The 18,144-nt window shown below is 35.0% G+C and overlaps 1 protein-coding gene across 3 annotated transcripts in view; it reads left to right on the top strand.

Annotated features, from left to right (window-relative positions):
• Positions 1–4,428: 4,428 nt before the first annotated feature.
• The window catches only part of MBD5 (methyl-CpG binding domain protein 5), a 61,649-nt gene continuing 47,933 nt past the window's right edge, over positions 4,429–18,144 (top strand). For 2 of the 3 annotated variants that reach the window (XM_017862166.1, XM_017862167.1), the window contains exons 1-4: positions 4,435–5,098; positions 8,788–8,890; positions 9,954–10,134; positions 14,586–16,721. In XM_017862166.1, coding sequence (XP_017717655.1) covers positions 4,986–5,098; positions 8,788–8,890; positions 9,954–10,134; positions 14,586–16,721 — 2,533 coding nt within the window. In that variant the 5' untranslated portion in view covers positions 4,435–4,985. Of the gene's footprint in view, positions 5,099–8,787; positions 8,891–9,953; positions 10,135–14,585; positions 16,722–18,144 lie in introns of all 3 variants that reach the window. The other variant, XM_017862168.1, reaches the window with a different exon arrangement.

Below are 18,144 nucleotides of genomic sequence, written 5' to 3'. Positions count from 1 at the left end.
GAATCGATTTTAATATTTAGCAAAAGAAGGTATGCTTCAGTTTCAAAAGTTTAAGAAACATGGCCTGAAATGCTTTCCTAGTTCTACCCTCCTAGCACTTAAAGAAATGTAAGAACCCTAGAATTATGCAATTCTGTGTTATCAAATAATTGTAAATGAGTTATCAAGATGGGCATAGATATATGTACAGGAATATTTTTATCAGGTTTATTTGTCATTGTGAAAATTTGGGAGAAAAATCTATGTCCACCAAAGGAAAATTAGTAAAGAAATTATATATACATTTATGACAAAGTTATACCCAACAATTAAAGATCATGTTTTGGAAAAGTGTTTAATGTCATAGTAAAATGCCCAGGAAGAAAAAAAAGTGGTAATGATTCAATATTTAAAAGACACACATTTACAGATAGAAAATATTTGGAATCAGTACTGCTTCAGAGAACAATTTGGCAGTATCTGTAAAGTTGAAAATGTGCAGATCCGTTAATATGATTATTTACCAATAGATGAATAGTTGTATAATCATGTGATAGCATACAATTTTGAGGTTAAAAATTCATGAATTGGAATCCTGTATCTGCAACAGAGATAAATCTATATACCTCAATAGAGATGGCTCTCAAAACATGTTGAATTTTAGAAAAGCAAGTTACAGAATTATATGTACCATATACCAGTATTTATATAAAATTTCAAAATACATATAACAGTAAAATATTGTTTATGTATACATATAGGAAACAAACATATTAAAACATGACCTGAAAGGATACAGACAAGAATCATAATACTGGTTGCTTCTGGGGTGGAAGGGAGGGGATTGGGCTGAAAAGGAAAATGGCATGGGGGTGGGGGTAGTATTTAACTTCATCTGTAATGTTTTCATCTTATCTTTTAAAATAAGCAAAAATGACAAAATGTTTACATTGTAAATTTAGAGTAGTGGACATTGTTGTTTACTAAACTCATTTTTTATGTAAGCTTTTAAAACTTTCTAAAAACAAATGATTGAAAAAAAGCATATCAATGGTTCCACAGACATTTAGGATTTTTTTGTTTCTTTGAAGAATGTCATTGGTATTTGATACAGAGTGCACTGAATCTGTAGATTGCTTAGGGTGGCATTGTCATTTTAGCAATATTAATTCTTCTAATCTATGAGCATGGAATAGCTTTCCATTTTTTTGTATCCTCTTCTATTTCTTTAATTAGAGTTTTATAGTTTTTTTGTATTTTCCATGGTTATTATTCAGCAGTGAGATTACAAATCAGTATTTATATTCATCTTCAAACTTCTCTGTATTTTCCAAATTCACAAGATGAATGTTGAGAAAAAAAATGCCACTTAACAGATAAATGATAACTATATTGGATTTTTGCTATGAGGGCTTCCTAAGACCCTTACAATTGTGCTGCCTCTGGAAGGCTGAAGTAGCAGCAAAAAAGGGCTGATCCTCCCATACCCCATCCCCAAACCCTGAACAAAAGAAATTAGAGGGCTGGCTGCCTGCAAGATGTAAAGCTGTGAAACCAGCCTTTTCTTGGGAAGAGAGGCAGATGGATTAGGGTGTCAGTCTTGATCAGGCATTAATCTTCAAACAGACATCAGAACAAGAACCTAGAGGGTTTACTAAAAAATAGATTGTCCCACGAGTTTCTGATTCATTAAGTCTGAGATTCGGCCTGTGAATTTGCATTTTTGACAAGTTCCCCGGTGTTACTGGCAATAATGATGTTTGTCCAGAACCATGTTAGAGAACTGCTGGTTTAAGCAAAACCCAGCCATCAGATATTGGTATTTTTGATTACTGAAATGTGAGGGAAGCATTTGGCAGCAATCACTGCAATGTTATTAGATGGCAGATCCACAAATTACTTAATGGAGTGAGCCAGCCAGTCTCAGGGAAGTTAGAGCCACATTTAAGAGGAGGCAGGAAGAAAAAAAAAGGTATCAAACAGAAAGCTGAAAAGTAGGGAAAATGGGAATGGGCCCAGTGTAATGATGAGACCACTGAAGAGATTTCTTTGGAAAAGCAAGGTAATAAAACAGACATGAAAAGGGACTATAAAAAAACAAGTTTGGTCATCAGAGTCTGTTGCTATTTGACAAAACTAGGGGTCCAGGATGGCACAAAGTTCATACCACTTTCACAAGCACTAGAAATTCCATGTGGCCACAAACTCCTTGTGAACAGGGATTGACCCATCCTCATCCCTCCCGTCCTCTTTCCTTTCTGTTCTTCCACATTGAGTAGCTCATTAGAGCCAAATATTACACTGGGCTTTGGATAAATAGTATTTTGGTGTCTTAATTCAGGCTGCTATAACAAAACTCCGTAAACTAGATGGCTTATAAACAACATAAACTTTTGTATCATAATTCTGGAGGCTGGCAAGATTAAGGCACTGGCAGATCCAGTGTCTGGTAAGGGACTACTTTCTGGTGCATATGGTCTTTTCGCGGTAAACTCACATGTTGGAAGAGAGCTCTTTATGGCCTAATGCCATTCATGATGGCTCTGCCCCCATGACCTAATCATCTCCCAAAGGCTCTATCTCCTAATACCATCACCTTGGGGGTTAGGATTTCAATGTGTGGATTCTGGGGGAATACAGACATTCAGACCACAGTACTTACCATCTTTGTACTCCCAGCACCTAGCATAGTACCTAGCACATATAGTAGCTACTCACTAACTGTTGAATGAAATGTGAATAAACACAGACATGAACAGCAGGAGTCATGGTCAAAGGTATAGTGAGTGGAAGATGTTATGCCTGCAGGTAGGACATTTCTGTGAGAAGCATAGCACAGTGAACTGGGGCCAGTGATGCAAATTACCAGCTTGAGACTCTATTGGGACTGCTACTACTTGGTACTTTTCTTTATACTCCAAAATTTTCCCAGTAAATTTTGGTATTTTCCCCATTGCCTGCCAGTGTTTGCCACATTCATACCCACAGTTCCTTGCTTTCAGTTGTGAGTAAATGCTTCATTACAACACCCTTAACCTGCCTCAGAGCCAAGGCTACAAAGAAGGCATATACCTGAATATATGATGCCTTTTATATATCAATATACCTGAATATATGATGCCTTTTATAGATCAATATACCTGAATATATGATGACCTTTACCACAAGATGGTCTCCTGCTTTCCTAAGGAGAAATCCAAAACAAGGGTTTGGGCCAATTAAATATGCAGACTTTTAGGAACGTAGTTAAGTAGTTATGTGTCTATTTACAGTGCTTAATTTGTTACTTGATTAAGTTGTACATGCGTATTTGAAATGCATGTTGTCTAAAATAATACATTAGTTTTTTCACTTACATGTTTTAAAATGATTTTAATTTAATACTTTCATATGAATCTTAAGTCATTTAACACAGTTTTTCAGAGTGTATCATCTTCACTTCCATTTAAATTGTTTGAAATACAGTACCTTTTGAATCTGTGGACAATGCTGCCACTGAAATATTTATCACAAACCACAAGTCCCATTCATTCAACACTATGATAATTGTTTTTCATCCATTCTTTAGTGTAGTTTCATGAATCCCATAATGTAACTATATACAGTATATGAAATTGGTCATAAAAGGCTTCTTTACAAAACAAATAATACAACTGTGAAGTTGCATTCTCCACAGGACTGGATACTAAATCTTCTAAAAATTTACTCGCCATGATTTTTTATTTAATAGCTCAATCAAGATAACCTTTATAAGCATTCCACACTATCATTGATTATGGCAGTTTCAAGCTAGTATCTCCTCCTTAAATAGCACCTCATAACTGAATAAGGGAATTAAAAGAGCACCCCATAATATAAGGAATTTTGTAAACTCTTGACTATAAAGCAAATTCCACTCATATTCAGTAATATTGGAGGGAAACCGCCTCTTATATTTGGAAAAGTACTATAAATTTATTTCCTTCTAACTTTTTATTTAAAAAAAAATAAACATTTTCTTCTCTAGACTAAAACTGTATAATGATTAGAAAAGAAAACTGAATCAAAGGGTTATATAATATTAAGAAGTTATTAAAATATGATTGGATTAACACACAACTCTGTAGTTTACAGGTCATAAGAAGTGATGGATATATTTTTATGTCAAGTTAGAAGGAGGCCTTATGTGTATGTTTGTATGTTTGAGTGTACGTGTATATGTAATGCCATAATTATGGGTCTGTCTCCAGTAATTAGACAGTTGAATATGCTGAAGAGCAAGTAAATTGGTTTAACTGGAGTAAGTGGACTAAGTTGGAAGAAGGAAACAACTTGAATTTGACATATGATTTTGATAGCAAAGGACATCAACGTCATTGGGCACACTTCGTAGTTTATTCTATTTTAAAATTGTAAAGCGTCTCAGTTTTCAACATTAAATATACAAGTTCACATATTTACATATGTTTCAGGCTACATTATTGGAATTTTGAAGTCATGAAAACATCAGATGAACCAACCTGCAACACCTTGGATTCAGATTGGAAGATAAAGAGAAAGTTTAAAGAATGTGGCCTATAAAGGCGGGTACCTGGAAATATTAACCGACTCACACTGTAAAAATGAGACCAGTTTCTAAACAATAGAGATTGTTTTAGTACGACATCAAGGTTCAAGACAAATGTTGAACTAAAAACTTTACACTCCCCACCCCCGTTCACACAGGTACCAGCATTGGTGAATTATGATTTTCCTTAGTCAGAAGCACTCATTTTTACCCATGTAGACCATCCTTAGGAATTAAATATTGGTTATTTAATGTAGATTATAATGGGAAGCTGATTTTTTTCACAATGGCAGATTTCAAGGACTTGGTTCCAAACTGAGCTGAAGCTTCCCAATGAGTTTTGTACAGTCTTGGAAAAGCTGTGCTGCACTGGCCGACTTTTGAAGGCCATCATGCTCTGTAATATAAGGATATCATCTTATTGCTGATACCTTTGGAGAGTCCCCAGCAGACACAGAAAATGAATGGAGGCAAAGAGTGTGACGGAGGGGACAAGGAAGGAGGTCTTCCAGCTATACAAGTTCCTGTGGGTTGGCAGCGTCGTGTGGATCAAAATGGAGTGCTTTATGTCAGGTAAGTTCTTATTATCACCTGTGGTACCTGCAAAGTTGCACTCCAAAGACTAAGGAGAGAACCAAACATGGTGACTGATGGCTCCTCATATAAATGTGAATAAGTGACCTTTGTGCTAGAAACATATGAGAGTTTTTAATTACCTTAGATTTCTAGAGAATTTTTGTGCATTACTTGTTTATGTAAGGTGTCGTTCTGCTTATCTCTGTAACAAGAATAAAGAAAAATATGATGATTTCTAAAAGAAACATGCCATCATCATTACCACATTCACAGGAGAATGTAAAATACTTGAAATATCACTTGACTTGAATTACTCTGTCCTTCAGAGTATGTCAGCTGGCTTTTTTGATAAAATTGAGTTTTTATCCCTAGAAAGCTTCAGTTATTAGACTTCTTAATGCCTTCTGTTAACGAAAAATACGTTTCTTTTTTTCTGTATAGTCTTTAATCTATTTCCTTGCATGTAATAGTAAAGGTGAAAAAGTCATGGAGAAGGCTCTGCATCTTACAAGTAAATAGTCATACAAATAAAATGCCTACTCTTTTCAATGTCAGTGCTATACATCTCTTGTAGAACAAGCTGAATGGAATGATTAAACTGTTAAAAAGAAGTTTTAGTCTTACTTATTAAATAGTTGACATCTAAGTTCCCTACTTCATAGTTTTCTGTAAGTGTATGAAAGAAGATACCATAAATCTTTCTTTGTGATGTAATGAAAAACTTTTAGAAACAGACTATAACTGTTTAAAAGGTATCACATTCCATTATTAAATGGATGCTATTACTTTCGGTGTGACTATTTATATCCCAGCTTCAACAGAATTTGCCAGTCCAGCAAGAATGTATTTATAGAAATGAGATATTTTTGGTTATGTAAACACAGACTATTTTATGGCATAATAACTCAGAAAGTCAGTTCAGATTCTGTCTTGAGTTTGTTTGCTTGTTGTATGTAAGGCATTTCTTGAGGTAAATCTAGTTACCAATTAAAAGCATTTTGTCACATAAATCTTACTTCTATAATATTAAAGATGTGATCCATATTTATTGGGGTGAAGGGATAAGAAAGCAGAGAATATGAAGCTCATCCCATCGTAGATAAGATGAACAAGCACACATGAGATAACTTCTTCAGAGTTTCTATTGCCAGTGCTGTTAACAAACTAGCAGAAATACGTTGTTATAAATATAATATAGCAAGTTATCTGTGTTATACGTTTATACTTATGTTTGTTCTAGTTTGTAAAGAGCAAATGTATATTCAGCATAGAACAAAAGACTCTAAAATCTGGATAATATTTTTTCACTTCATTTTTATTCCTATGAAAGATAAACGAGCTTTTCAATTTCTGCAAGCAAAACCAAATTAAGTCTGGGAGTCAAAACCAAGTTAAAGTCTAAGAAACTGTCGGTTATCGTGTTCATGATTTTCCAAGTCTGACTAGACTTTAGTATGGGTTCTCCAACTTCAAATCTGTATACTGATAATTATTTTGGAAACAAGCTTTCCTAGATTAGGTAAAACACTCTCAAAATAAATTAACCAGTATAGATTTAATTTGTTTTTATATAACTAAATTACTACTTGAACATGTATAGCTCCTTCTATAGCTCCCTGCTCAATGTGCAGTTTGTTCATAATTTTTAGGTTAGTCTCCAGCTGCTCCTGCCTCAGCGTGGCATTGAGGCTACACATTAAATTTTCCACCTACTTCCAATCTTCTAAGCTTTATCTATGCTGTAAGTTTTTTAACTATTTTTTTCCATTAATTATTACTCTGAGAAATTAATTAAACAGATACAACTGAAAGAAAGAACCCAACTGACTTATTGAAAGGAAATGTTTTTAAAGCGTCTGGAGTACTTTAATACAATTAAGGAATTCTTGTCTTCAGGTTTAATTTTACAATTAAATTCCTCTAGGATTCAGTCCATATACTTTCTTCTAAGTTAAAATGTCGGGCAGTTCCTTTTCACCAAATTCATGAATGCTTCATATGAAAAATCAACAAGATATTACACTTTTTTTCTTGTTGTTTTTGAGACAAAGTCTCACACTGTCGCCCAGGCTGGAGTGTAGTGGCGCATCTTGGCTCACTACAACCTCCGCCTCCTGAGTTCAAACATTTCTCGTGCCTCAGCCTCCCGAGTAGCTGGAATTACAAGCACGCACTACCATGCCTGGCTAATGCTTGTATTTTTAGTAGAGATGGGTTTTCACCATGTTGGCCAGCCTGGTCTCAAATTCCTGACCTCAAGGGATCCGCCTGCCTCAGCCTCCCAAAGTGCTGGAGTAACAGGCGTGAGCCACTGTGCTCGGCCTGATTTAATTTTATTGAAATCACCAGACCTGCAAAATATCTTTTGCCCTTCCCTGCTGTGGTTGAACTCGTCACTAAAATGAGAATTCTCTGCATATCACCTGAAAAAAATTAGCCTAAGTAAATGAGTAATTTGACAAAGTTGAGGTTTTTTGTTTAGATTTTCTACATGCCGAAATTACTTTCATAACTGTCCATAAATAAAATATGAATTGCATTTTAAAGCTGGTTCACTTATAGATTTAAAAAAATATTACTTGTGTTTTTGTAGAGATAGAATAATCTGTGTACAGTATTGTAATGTTTTTTATATGAAATGGAGATTATTGTTTTTGGATGAACTTGATCGGAGGGCTTAAGTGAAGGTTTGGTAAATAGTCATAAATGAAAGGTATTCTCAAGTGAAAAGTATATAATTTCAAAGCATAATATGCATTTAATTTAAAACATTGACATATTAATATAGTCCTAAAATGCAGATTGTCCATCTCACATAAAATATAACTCCCATTGTAAATAAAAATCAGAGACATCTCTTGTCATTTGAATTAATACCTAGTCTGTATTGATGAGTATTCACATATCTTACTGACTTTTGTGATCTGAAACTTAGTAACATTGAAGCACCTACACAATTACTAGCCCAAAGACCTGCAAGGCATCTTTCTGCTGCCTAAAACCCTATTTCCTCAAAAGTTTCCTATCTTTTGTCAACTCTGCTTAATTTCTCTCTCTCTCTCTCTCTCTCTCTCTCTCTCTCTCTCTCTGTAGAGTTTGACTCTTCAGGGTATCTTCAGATATAACTGATCTATTATATCTTTAAAGAAACACACGGGTGAGGGGAGAAAAAAGAAACCTGTTTTACATAGGGACAACTTGGTTCTAGATTCCAAGATAAACAGGGACTTGTTCACTCCAACTTTTGTGGACTTGCCAACTTTCTGGTTCGAACCTCAATATGTTTCTAAATTTCAGTTTTTCCTCAAAGAGCTTTAAAAGTAGACATTCTAGTTTAAAATGAGAGTTGTTGCTATTATGTAGTTTTCTTGTTTGTTCCTTTCTTGCCTCCTTCTGTCCTTAAGGATAGCATTTTTACCACCTTTAGTCTACTCTTGGTTTTCAAAACACTTTTATTTAATTTTCTATGGAGATCTGTATTTTTCTGAGAAATATTTTGGTTCAAAAGAAAACACAATAGTGTTAAAGGCTATAATTTAGTAGCTAACATAATATTGACAAAGAAAATGCTTTTCCCTAGTGGGAAAATATCCCATAAAGGACAGTAAGACTATAAATTATGCCTTTTTTCGTATAATATGTGTAGTCAAAATTATTTCCTGATGTTTTTTAAACTATTTTTACAGTCCCAGTGGGTCTTTGTTATCTTGCTTGGAGCAGGTTAAAACATACCTGCTTACCGATGGAACATGCAAGTGTGGCTTGGAATGTCCTCTTATTCTTCCCAAGGTAACCATTTCACAATAGATCTACAGCAGTATTTTATTTTTTAGGTGTTTTATACATTTGTCTTTCTCATTTTGCATTTTATTTTTTATTACTTCTCCAATCATACATTTTAATTCTTTATGTAATTATCATATTTTGCATGCATTTTGGAATACTTAAAAATTGTGGAAAATAATTCATGTCTGAGAGTCATTTTCAAAGATGTCAGATCTATATTCCTATAAATATTTCATTAAAACCACCTTTGTACCTTTTCATTAGAGCTGTATCTAATACTGCTCAGCATTTAATAGTGCAATATTTTCTCTCATTACTGTAACTGCTCAAATCTGCAATGTTATTGTTAGCACTGGCATTGATAAATCTGCCACATAGATTCTCAGAATCACAAAACTGAACCCTCATAGCCAAAATATGAAACTGTTTTACTAATTTGTAAGGTGAAAAGTAAAATCATGTAAAATGGTAAAATATTATTTGCTATAGAAATAGGTCATTATTTGGTGAATGTCTATTATAATACTAATTTTAAAAGTAAAGTTTAGACAATTTTTCCTTTTCATTTGTGTGTCACCACATTCAAAGAAAAGGATTTACATAATAAATAAATTTTTTAAAAAAACAAGTAATAGATTTTCAAAATCAGTGACAGGAAATATTAACATAGTAATAAAATGAGGCCAAAGGAAAAGTTAAGATGTAGAAATATCATAGCTTTTTTGTTTTTGTCCTTTTTTAAATGTAGTTTCATCTGTTTTACCAACTGTTAGAACATCAGGAAGGTATCTAAAATTTACACTTTCCAGTATATTATACTTTTTCCATATTTATCTTGGTGTCTTAGAATTAGGATAATATTCATTATTTACTTTGCCCACCAAAAGCTTGCGTTCAGCAGAAGTACTTACTAAGTTATATAAAGTTGCCTTTCTTAAAAACTTGAGAAAGTTTTATTCAGATTTATGGCTTAATCTATGCACAACTTTTTTTTTTTTAAACAAAGGGATCTTTTTATTAAATGTTTTTACAGACATATTCTAAACAAAGGCTGTGCTTTTTCCAGGTGTTTAATTTTGATCCTGGAGCTGCTGTGAAACAGAGAACTGCAGAAGATGTTAAGGCAGATGAAGATGTCACAAAGCTATGCATACATAAAAGAAAAATTATTGCAGTGGCCACACTTCATAAAAGCATGGAAGCCCCACATCCTTCTCTGGTGCTCACCAGTCCTGGAGGAGGAACAAGTATGTAATATGGTGAAAGGTTCAGGAATTCTCCTCTCCCTAGGGAAGGAGTTACTAGAAATCATTTTGCCAAGCATTTTCTCATTCTACTTTTCAAGCATGCACAATGCTTTTAAAATTCTGTATGTTCTATCATTTTATTACAAATAGCAAACTAGTTCTGAAAAAATACAGTGATTTCCCAAAATTTCTTACCCAGAGCATTCAGTTAAACAGGCAGAATGAACACTAATTAGTACATACAAATGCTCTGCAAGTGTGTAAAGCTGAGCTAACAAATCTTCACTTGGTTTTTAAGAAATAAATGTAGCCTTTTTCCCGGGGGTGGATTGGAATGTGTGGTATCAAGTCCCCAAAAGCAGTGTTATTCTTTTAGTTATTTGTCAAACACCTACTAAACAGAAATCACCTTGCTGAAAACTTTTTATATCCCCACCACCACATATGCACATGCATGGGGGCTTTCTTTTTTAAAGATTTCAAAGCTGCAGAAAAGTTGCAAGAATAGTTCGTGCAGTATCCTTCATCTAAACTTACATTTTGTTGCAGAAGTTACAGTTATTGTGACAATTCAACCCTAAATATTTCAGAGTACAACGGCACACTCCTACGTAAACACAATTTAAGGCTCACATTCAGGAAATGTAACAATGATATAATATTATTATCTAACATGCAATCTATATTCAGATTTCTCCAATTGTCCTAACAGTGTCTCTCATAGTTTCACAGAAATTCAGTCTTGACCAGGTGCAGTAGCTCATGCCTGTAATCTCAGCATTTTGGGAGGTTGAAGTGAGAGGATCGCTTGAGGCTAGGAGTTTGAGACCAGTCTAGGGAACACAGCAAGACCTGTCTCTAAAATAATTTAAAAGGAAAAAAAAAAAAAAAAACTAGCCAGGCATGGTGGTGGCTCACACCTTTAATCTTAGCTACTCGGAAGGCTGAGGTGGGAGATCGCTTGAGCCCAGAAGTTGGAGGCTGCAGTGAGCCATGATCACACCACTGTGCTCCAACCTGGGTGATAGAGCAAAACTCTGTCTCGATTAAAAAAAAAAACAAGAAGTCAGTCTTTTTAAAGATTTACAATGCAATCAAAGATTGTACACAGCATTTAGTTGTTACATGTCTTTATATCAATTAACAAGTCTTTTTCAATTTTTCGTGACATTAAATTTTTTGAAGAGTCTAGGCCAACTTTGCACAATGTTCCTCAGTTTGGATTTTCCTCATATTTATGTTCAGGCTAAACACATTTTGCTAGGAATACTGTATAGATGATGTTAGCTCCTCATCAGTAGACCCATAATGTCAGTTTATCCCATTTTGATAACATTAAGTTTGATTGCTTAGTTAAAACTATGTCCATTTGATTTTCCCATTATTGAAATACCCTTTTCCCTTTATGATCAATGTGTACTCTGTGGAATTACACTTTTTATACTTTGGAACTGAGGAACTTCTCTTTGTAAGGGATAGAATATGAATGCTCTCCAAAATATTATAATCTAATGTTTGAATATTAATTCAGAATAAAATATAGCTAAACACCAAAGCATTTGTTTATGAGGGATTATTGATACTTTCCAACGGAACTCTGAAAAATAGGGATGAAGAGTATAACCTGTAGTGATCAGAGAAGGCTTTATGGCAGAACTCAGATTTGGACCAGCCTTAGAAAACAGTAGGATTTAGACATCTAAGGGGGATAGGAAAAACCTTCTCCATAATGAGTGTAGCATAATAAGGGATGTTGTAGAAACTGACTTGAATAGAAGATTAGACTAATGTAGGTAAATTGGGGCCAAATCATTGATTGCTTTGGATACAAAGAAGAACAGTTGCCATGTCATGCAGGTAATTAAAGATTCACACTTAGAATTCATGTGAAGAGGTGTAACTATGTTTTCTTTTTTTTTTTTTTTTTTTTTTTTTTTTTTTTTTTACCTGGTAAATATTTTTTCTTTGGGTTGCTCTCACATCACATTATATCATACAGTTTTACCAGTTTCTAAAGAGTCTGCTTATTGCCTTTCTAAAGACCCTGGCAGAATCTAGATCTGGCTTCTTTGTCATGCCTATATATAGAAGTTTAATTATTGAAATTAAAGGTAAATATTTAACTAGCACAGGTAATAATAGGTACACCTCCATTCCCTTTTAAAATGATACTCTTTATGGGATTGATTACTTTTACCAGCTTCAGACATAGCATTTATTTTAGTTTCCTAATTTTAAACTATATTATAAGGTTGAGATTTGAATAATTAAAAGTTCAGAAGACTGACTTAGTAGTTTTTCACCTCCCATTATTTAAATACATAAGCATCTGTTTCTGTTTATTCTTTTGGAAGGTCTACTTGAATATACATGAAAGCACTTGATGGGTGCCTAGCATTTCCACTTGCCACCTCTGTAACAAAATATCAGCCTCACTTTTGTTTATTTTGTATTTCAATTGTTTTTAAGAGAGTAACTATTTGTCCCTAAGTTTTGAAGAAATTTTTTCTGAACCACAGTTATTATCTAAATTCTGTTAGTCGAATATAAAATTCCAGTGTCTGTATTTTAATCACTGAACTGTAGATAATTATATAAATACATTGATACCCAAGAAAAAATACAAGTAGGTTGTTTTGTCACTAAAGAGAACATGGTCAGTCATAGGATAATGCTAATGATATTAGTGTTCTCACTATATGCCAAGCATAGTGCCCAAAATATTAATATTTTCATTTTATTCCTTTAATTACAAACTTTAAAATCTCTTTTAACAAGAAAATAAGCTGCAGTTGAGTTTACCTACTGTAATTCTCTCATATCATTGGATCTCAACTTTTCATACATTATATCCAGAAATCATTCTATCAAAGAACCTCTACCATGATAAAATGAGAAAGTCCATGTTTTCCAAGAAAAACATATGTTCACTGCATTCTCTTACTAGTTGAATGTGCCCTATGTAGATTTATTTGGACCCCAGGTTGAGAACCACTATCTCAGAAATTGTTATGATATGATTTGACCTGTATAGTGTCTAGCAGATAGGATAAATATATTTAATCTTAAATGTGTAATTATCCATTTAAGTAAGCGTACCTATGATTGCAGATGAATGTAACTCTACTTGCTAATATAAGTCTCAAAATAGGTATGACAGATGTATAGTTTGAATGGTGCCATTCTCATCTCCTATGCCTGTAACAGACTCATTGGCATTTTCTCATGGAGCCCAGCTAGAGTTCAGCTTCCTTTCCAACACAGCTTTCTAAGCAGCTACCACCAGTTGGTGGGAATTGGCATATGAAACAAATTTTATTTGCCATTTTCATTTTAAAAGGCATAACTTTATAAAATAGTTAGATATCGCAAGGGGCTAAAAAACTGAAATCTAGAATTCTGATGTGATAGAATGAAAATTCTGAATGATGAGTCTGCTTGCTTTTGTTGCCTGTATTCTGTCTGATTTCCAGAAAACTGAAGGGATTCCAAAAAGCCAGGGAAGGAGAAATGCACTCATGTAAAAAGAGAATATGCAATTGGAACCCAGTACTGAAGGTTTTAGCACTTCAACTAAATTTTACATGAGAAACCTATCCTAACAAAAGAATTAAAGTTTGTGGCCATACCACCCTGAATACGCCCAATTATCTAATGAAAGAATTGCAGTCTTTTACCTAAGTTGAGGTGAAAGGCTGTGGCTGTTTTTATAACAATGACTAATTAAGGGCAAAGAAATCACAGCGTTAGAAACATGATGTGAAACTAAGCATGGGTTAGTTTGCAATATCACTGCATTTATTCTTCTTGTTACTCCCATTATAAGAGATTTGGAATCCCATTAGACAGAAATTAAGTCTTACTCTCTTAGTGACAATGTTGGGATAAAGAAATATTACTATACCTGTTCTGAGAAGGTTGCAGTAAGATAACAGAAACATTTTTTATAAGGGTGAACATTTTGTGGTGAAAATGGCAATTCATTTAAATCGCCCAAGAAAATATTATGCCACACAGATCACAATTTTCTATTGTAACTGATTTCCTAAAAATTCTAAATCCAACAAAATAGTAATATCACCATTTCCATCTGGACTGCCAGTCTTGATTTTGCATATTCTAAATATTATTAGAATGGCTAATGTCATTATGTATTGCTTTAGATGCCCATGCTTTCTGAACAGATAAAAATAAATAAGCACAATGAGCAGTTACCGAACACCTTTGGTCAACAAAGGGAAAATAATGTACATTTTTTAAATCAAAGTTTAAAATAGTATTAATATATAGAACTATTTTTAATTGCATAGAATCACAGCTTTTGTTTACAGATTCAAATTTCCAGATGTCCTTCCTACCTCTCCCATCCTGATTTACTCCATTCCTTCCCTCCCTCCCCCACAAAAGAGTTGAGACTGTTAACAGAATTCTTTTTTTCTCTTTCACATCAGATGCAACTCCAGTAGTACCTTCTCGGGCAGCAACTCCAAGATCAGTAAGAAATAAGTCTCATGAAGGAATTACAAATTCTGTAATGCCTGAATGTAAGAATCCTTTCAAGTTAATGATTGGATCATCAAATGCCGTGGGAAGGCTATATGTACAAGAACTGCCTGGAAGCCAACAACAAGAACTCCACCCTGTCTACCCCCGACAGAGATTGGGCAGCAGTGAACATGGACAGAAATCTCCATTCCGTGGCAGCCATGGAGGCCTGCCCAGCCCAGCGTCATCAGGTTCCCAGATATATGGAGATGGTTCAATCTCCCCAAGGACTGACCCACTTGGAAGTCCTGATGTTTTCACAAGAAATAATCCTGGTTTTCATGGAGCTCCCAATTCTAGTCCTATTCACCTGAATAGGACTCCTCTTTCTCCACCTTCAGTAATGCTACATGGTTCTCCTGTACAGTCATCCTGTGCAATGGCTGGAAGGACTAATATACCTCTTTCCCCAACCTTGACTACAAAGAGTCCAGTAATGAAAAAACCAATGTGTAATTTTTCAACTAATATGGAAATACCACGAGCAATGTTCCACCACAAACCACCCCAAGGCCCACCTCCCCCTCCTCCACCTTCTTGTGCTCTTCAGAAAAAGCCATTAACATCTGAGAAAGATCCACTTGGCATTCTTGACCCTATTCCTAGTAAACCAGTGAATCAGAACCCTGTTATCATTAATCCAACCAGTTTCCATTCAAATGTCCACTCTCAGGTACCTATGATGAATGTAAGCATGCCTCCTGCTGTTGTTCCTTTGCCAAGTAATCTCCCATTGCCAACTGTAAAACCTGGCCACATGAATCATGGGAGTCATGTACAAAGAGTTCAGCATTCAGCTTCAACCTCCCTGTCCCCTTCTCCAGTGACATCCCCAGTGCACATGATGGGGACTGGAATTGGAAGGATTGAGGCATCGCCCCAAAGATCACGCTCATCTTCCACATCATCAGATCATGGAAATTTCATGATGCCACCTGTAGGACCCCAGGCCACTTGTAGTGGTATTAAGGTTCCACCCAGGTCACCAAGGTCAACAATAGGGTCCCCAAGGCCATCAATGCCATCAAGCCCTTCTACCAAGTCCGATGGACATCATCAGTACAAGGATATCCCTAACCCATTAATTGCTGGAATAAGTAATGTACTAAATACCCCAAGCAGTGCAGCTTTTCCTACTGCATCTGCCGGAAGTGGTTCTGTAAAGAGTCAGCCTGGTTTGCTGGGAATGCCTTTAAATCAGATCTTGAACCAGCACAATGCTGCCTCCTTTCCAGCAAGTAGTTTACTCTCAGCAGCAGCCAAAGCACAGCTAGCAAATCAAAACAAACTTGCTGGTAACAACAGTAGCAGCAGTAGCAATTCTGGAGCTGTTGCCGGCAGTGGCAACACTGAAGGACATAGCACTTTAAACACCATGTTCCCTCCTACTGCCAACATGCTTCTCCCAACAGGTGAAGGGCAAAGTGGTCGAGCAGCACTAAGAGATAAGCTGATGTCTCAGCAAAAAGACTCACTGCGGAAAAGAAAACAACCACCTACGACAGTGTTGAGTTTGCTCAGACAGTCTCAGATGGATAGTTCTGCAGTTCCTAAACCTGGACCTGACTTGCTAAGGAAGCAGGGTCAGGGTTCATTTCCCATCAGTTCAATGTCTCAGTTACTACAGTCTATGAGTTGTCAAAGCTCTCACTTGAGTAGCAATAGTACCCCGGGTTGTGGGGCCTCAGATACTGCTTTGCCTTGCTCTGCTAACCAGCTGTATTTTACAGATCCCAGTATGAACTCTAGTGTTCTTCAGAATTCACTGACACAGAACATACCTTTAAGAGGGGAAGCCGTGCACTGCCACAATGCAAACACTAACTTTGTTCACAGTAACAGTCCAGTCCCCAACCACCATCTTGCAGGTTTAATAAATCAGATTCAGGCTAGCGGGAACTGTGGGATGCTCAGTCAGTCGGGCATGGCTTTAGGAAATTCCTTACATCCCAATCCACCTCAGTCAAGAATTTCAACGTCCTCCACTCCAGTGATACCAAACAGCATTGTTAGCAGCTATAATCAAACAAGTTCTGAAGCAGGTATGGTTTTATTAGAAAAAAGTACCCAAAGGTACTAAACTTTTCTACTTTTTTAAAAATTTGTACCAAAATATTTATTATGATAAGAAATGATCCTTTCCCCATTGTGAAATTCTCTTCATTTCTTTAGTATTTATAATGTTATTTACAGAATGCTAGGGATTTGTCTATTTGAAAGATTAACAGCTAAGAGGATTCCATGTGTTTCCATTATTTGTTGTCAATCTGTGTCATTTTGAATATTGTTCGACTTTTCACTTGGTTGTATAACCAATGGACTCCAAAATGCAAAATAAGCCATACAAGGCAGGGTTTCCTGGTTCGTGAGACATGTCCCTGGTCTATGCCAATATAAAAGCCGTCTCCCTAGCTTTTGTTTGTATTCAGGTAAATGAAGTTTATCTTGGAAAATCCAAAAAGGCAAAAATAAATGGATTTTTTTTCTTGCTGCTGAACAGAAGTAGGTGAATGGATAGGAAAAGGTAACTAGAAGTTGTACAAAGTAGAAAGCTGTCTTCTAATGTGTTTTCTTATCCTAGTTTGCTATCCTTTATTATTATTTGTTTGAGAAAACTCAAAAATGGATATTGGCTACTCCGTTTTTTTTTTAAAAAAAAAAAAACAAAGCTAATTTAAGTTTCTAATTTAAAAAAAAAAAAGCTTGAAAACCTGATTTCCAGTAATTTTAATCTTTGAAATTGCTTTTGATCTTTCTTGTAAGAACTAAACCATTTTTTACCATTGACTTAAGGTTTTGAACCAAATCTATTGTATCTCTTCATCCACTATTATTAAGGGAAACAAATTTATTTAAAAGCAGCAGGCATATTAGAAAAAGACCTGTGTTTTGTGCAATAGGGTCCTCAGAAATTGTTATAAAAGCTGTACAGAAGCACCTAAAAGGTGCTTAGGCATCAGAAAATTTGACTATGAAAACATTAGAAAAAAATATTTAAAATTCAACACTAATTATTTGTGAGAAATGACAAGGAGGAAATAAAAGATGATTGTAAAGACATTATTATTCACCGTGAAAACAGTGTGCTATAAAAACCAGATTGCTACTGGAAATGAGAAAACTGCTGAGGTTTTTAATAATAAGCTAGTGTGTAGGTATAATACCATCATACTGGAAAAGCATTCTAACCCACATGTCTTTGTTGCTGATAGTAAAAGCGTTTTCCTTCCTGGTGTTGCCACTTACACCTGCCATCCTTCACATCTTGTGTTATGTGTTATGTTTTGATGTCACTATTTAATGAAGAACTATTCAATGACCTCTTATGTTAAATATATGTATTATATATATATATATGGTTTAGAAGATATTTGAAATTATTAGTGCCTTCTTGATATTCTTAGTATAAAGAATCTCATGAAACTTTATTTTTTATGTGTCTAACAGTATACTTATCTCATGGGG

This window comes from Rhinopithecus bieti, unplaced genomic scaffold (assembly GCF_001698545.2).
Source record: "Rhinopithecus bieti isolate Rb0 unplaced genomic scaffold, ASM169854v2 scaffold_63976, whole genome shotgun sequence".
In the NCBI taxonomy this organism is placed as follows: domain Eukaryota; kingdom Metazoa; phylum Chordata; class Mammalia; order Primates; family Cercopithecidae; genus Rhinopithecus; species Rhinopithecus bieti.
Note: the sequence above shows the minus strand (reverse complement) of the source record. Positions and strands in the feature narration are given on the sequence as shown.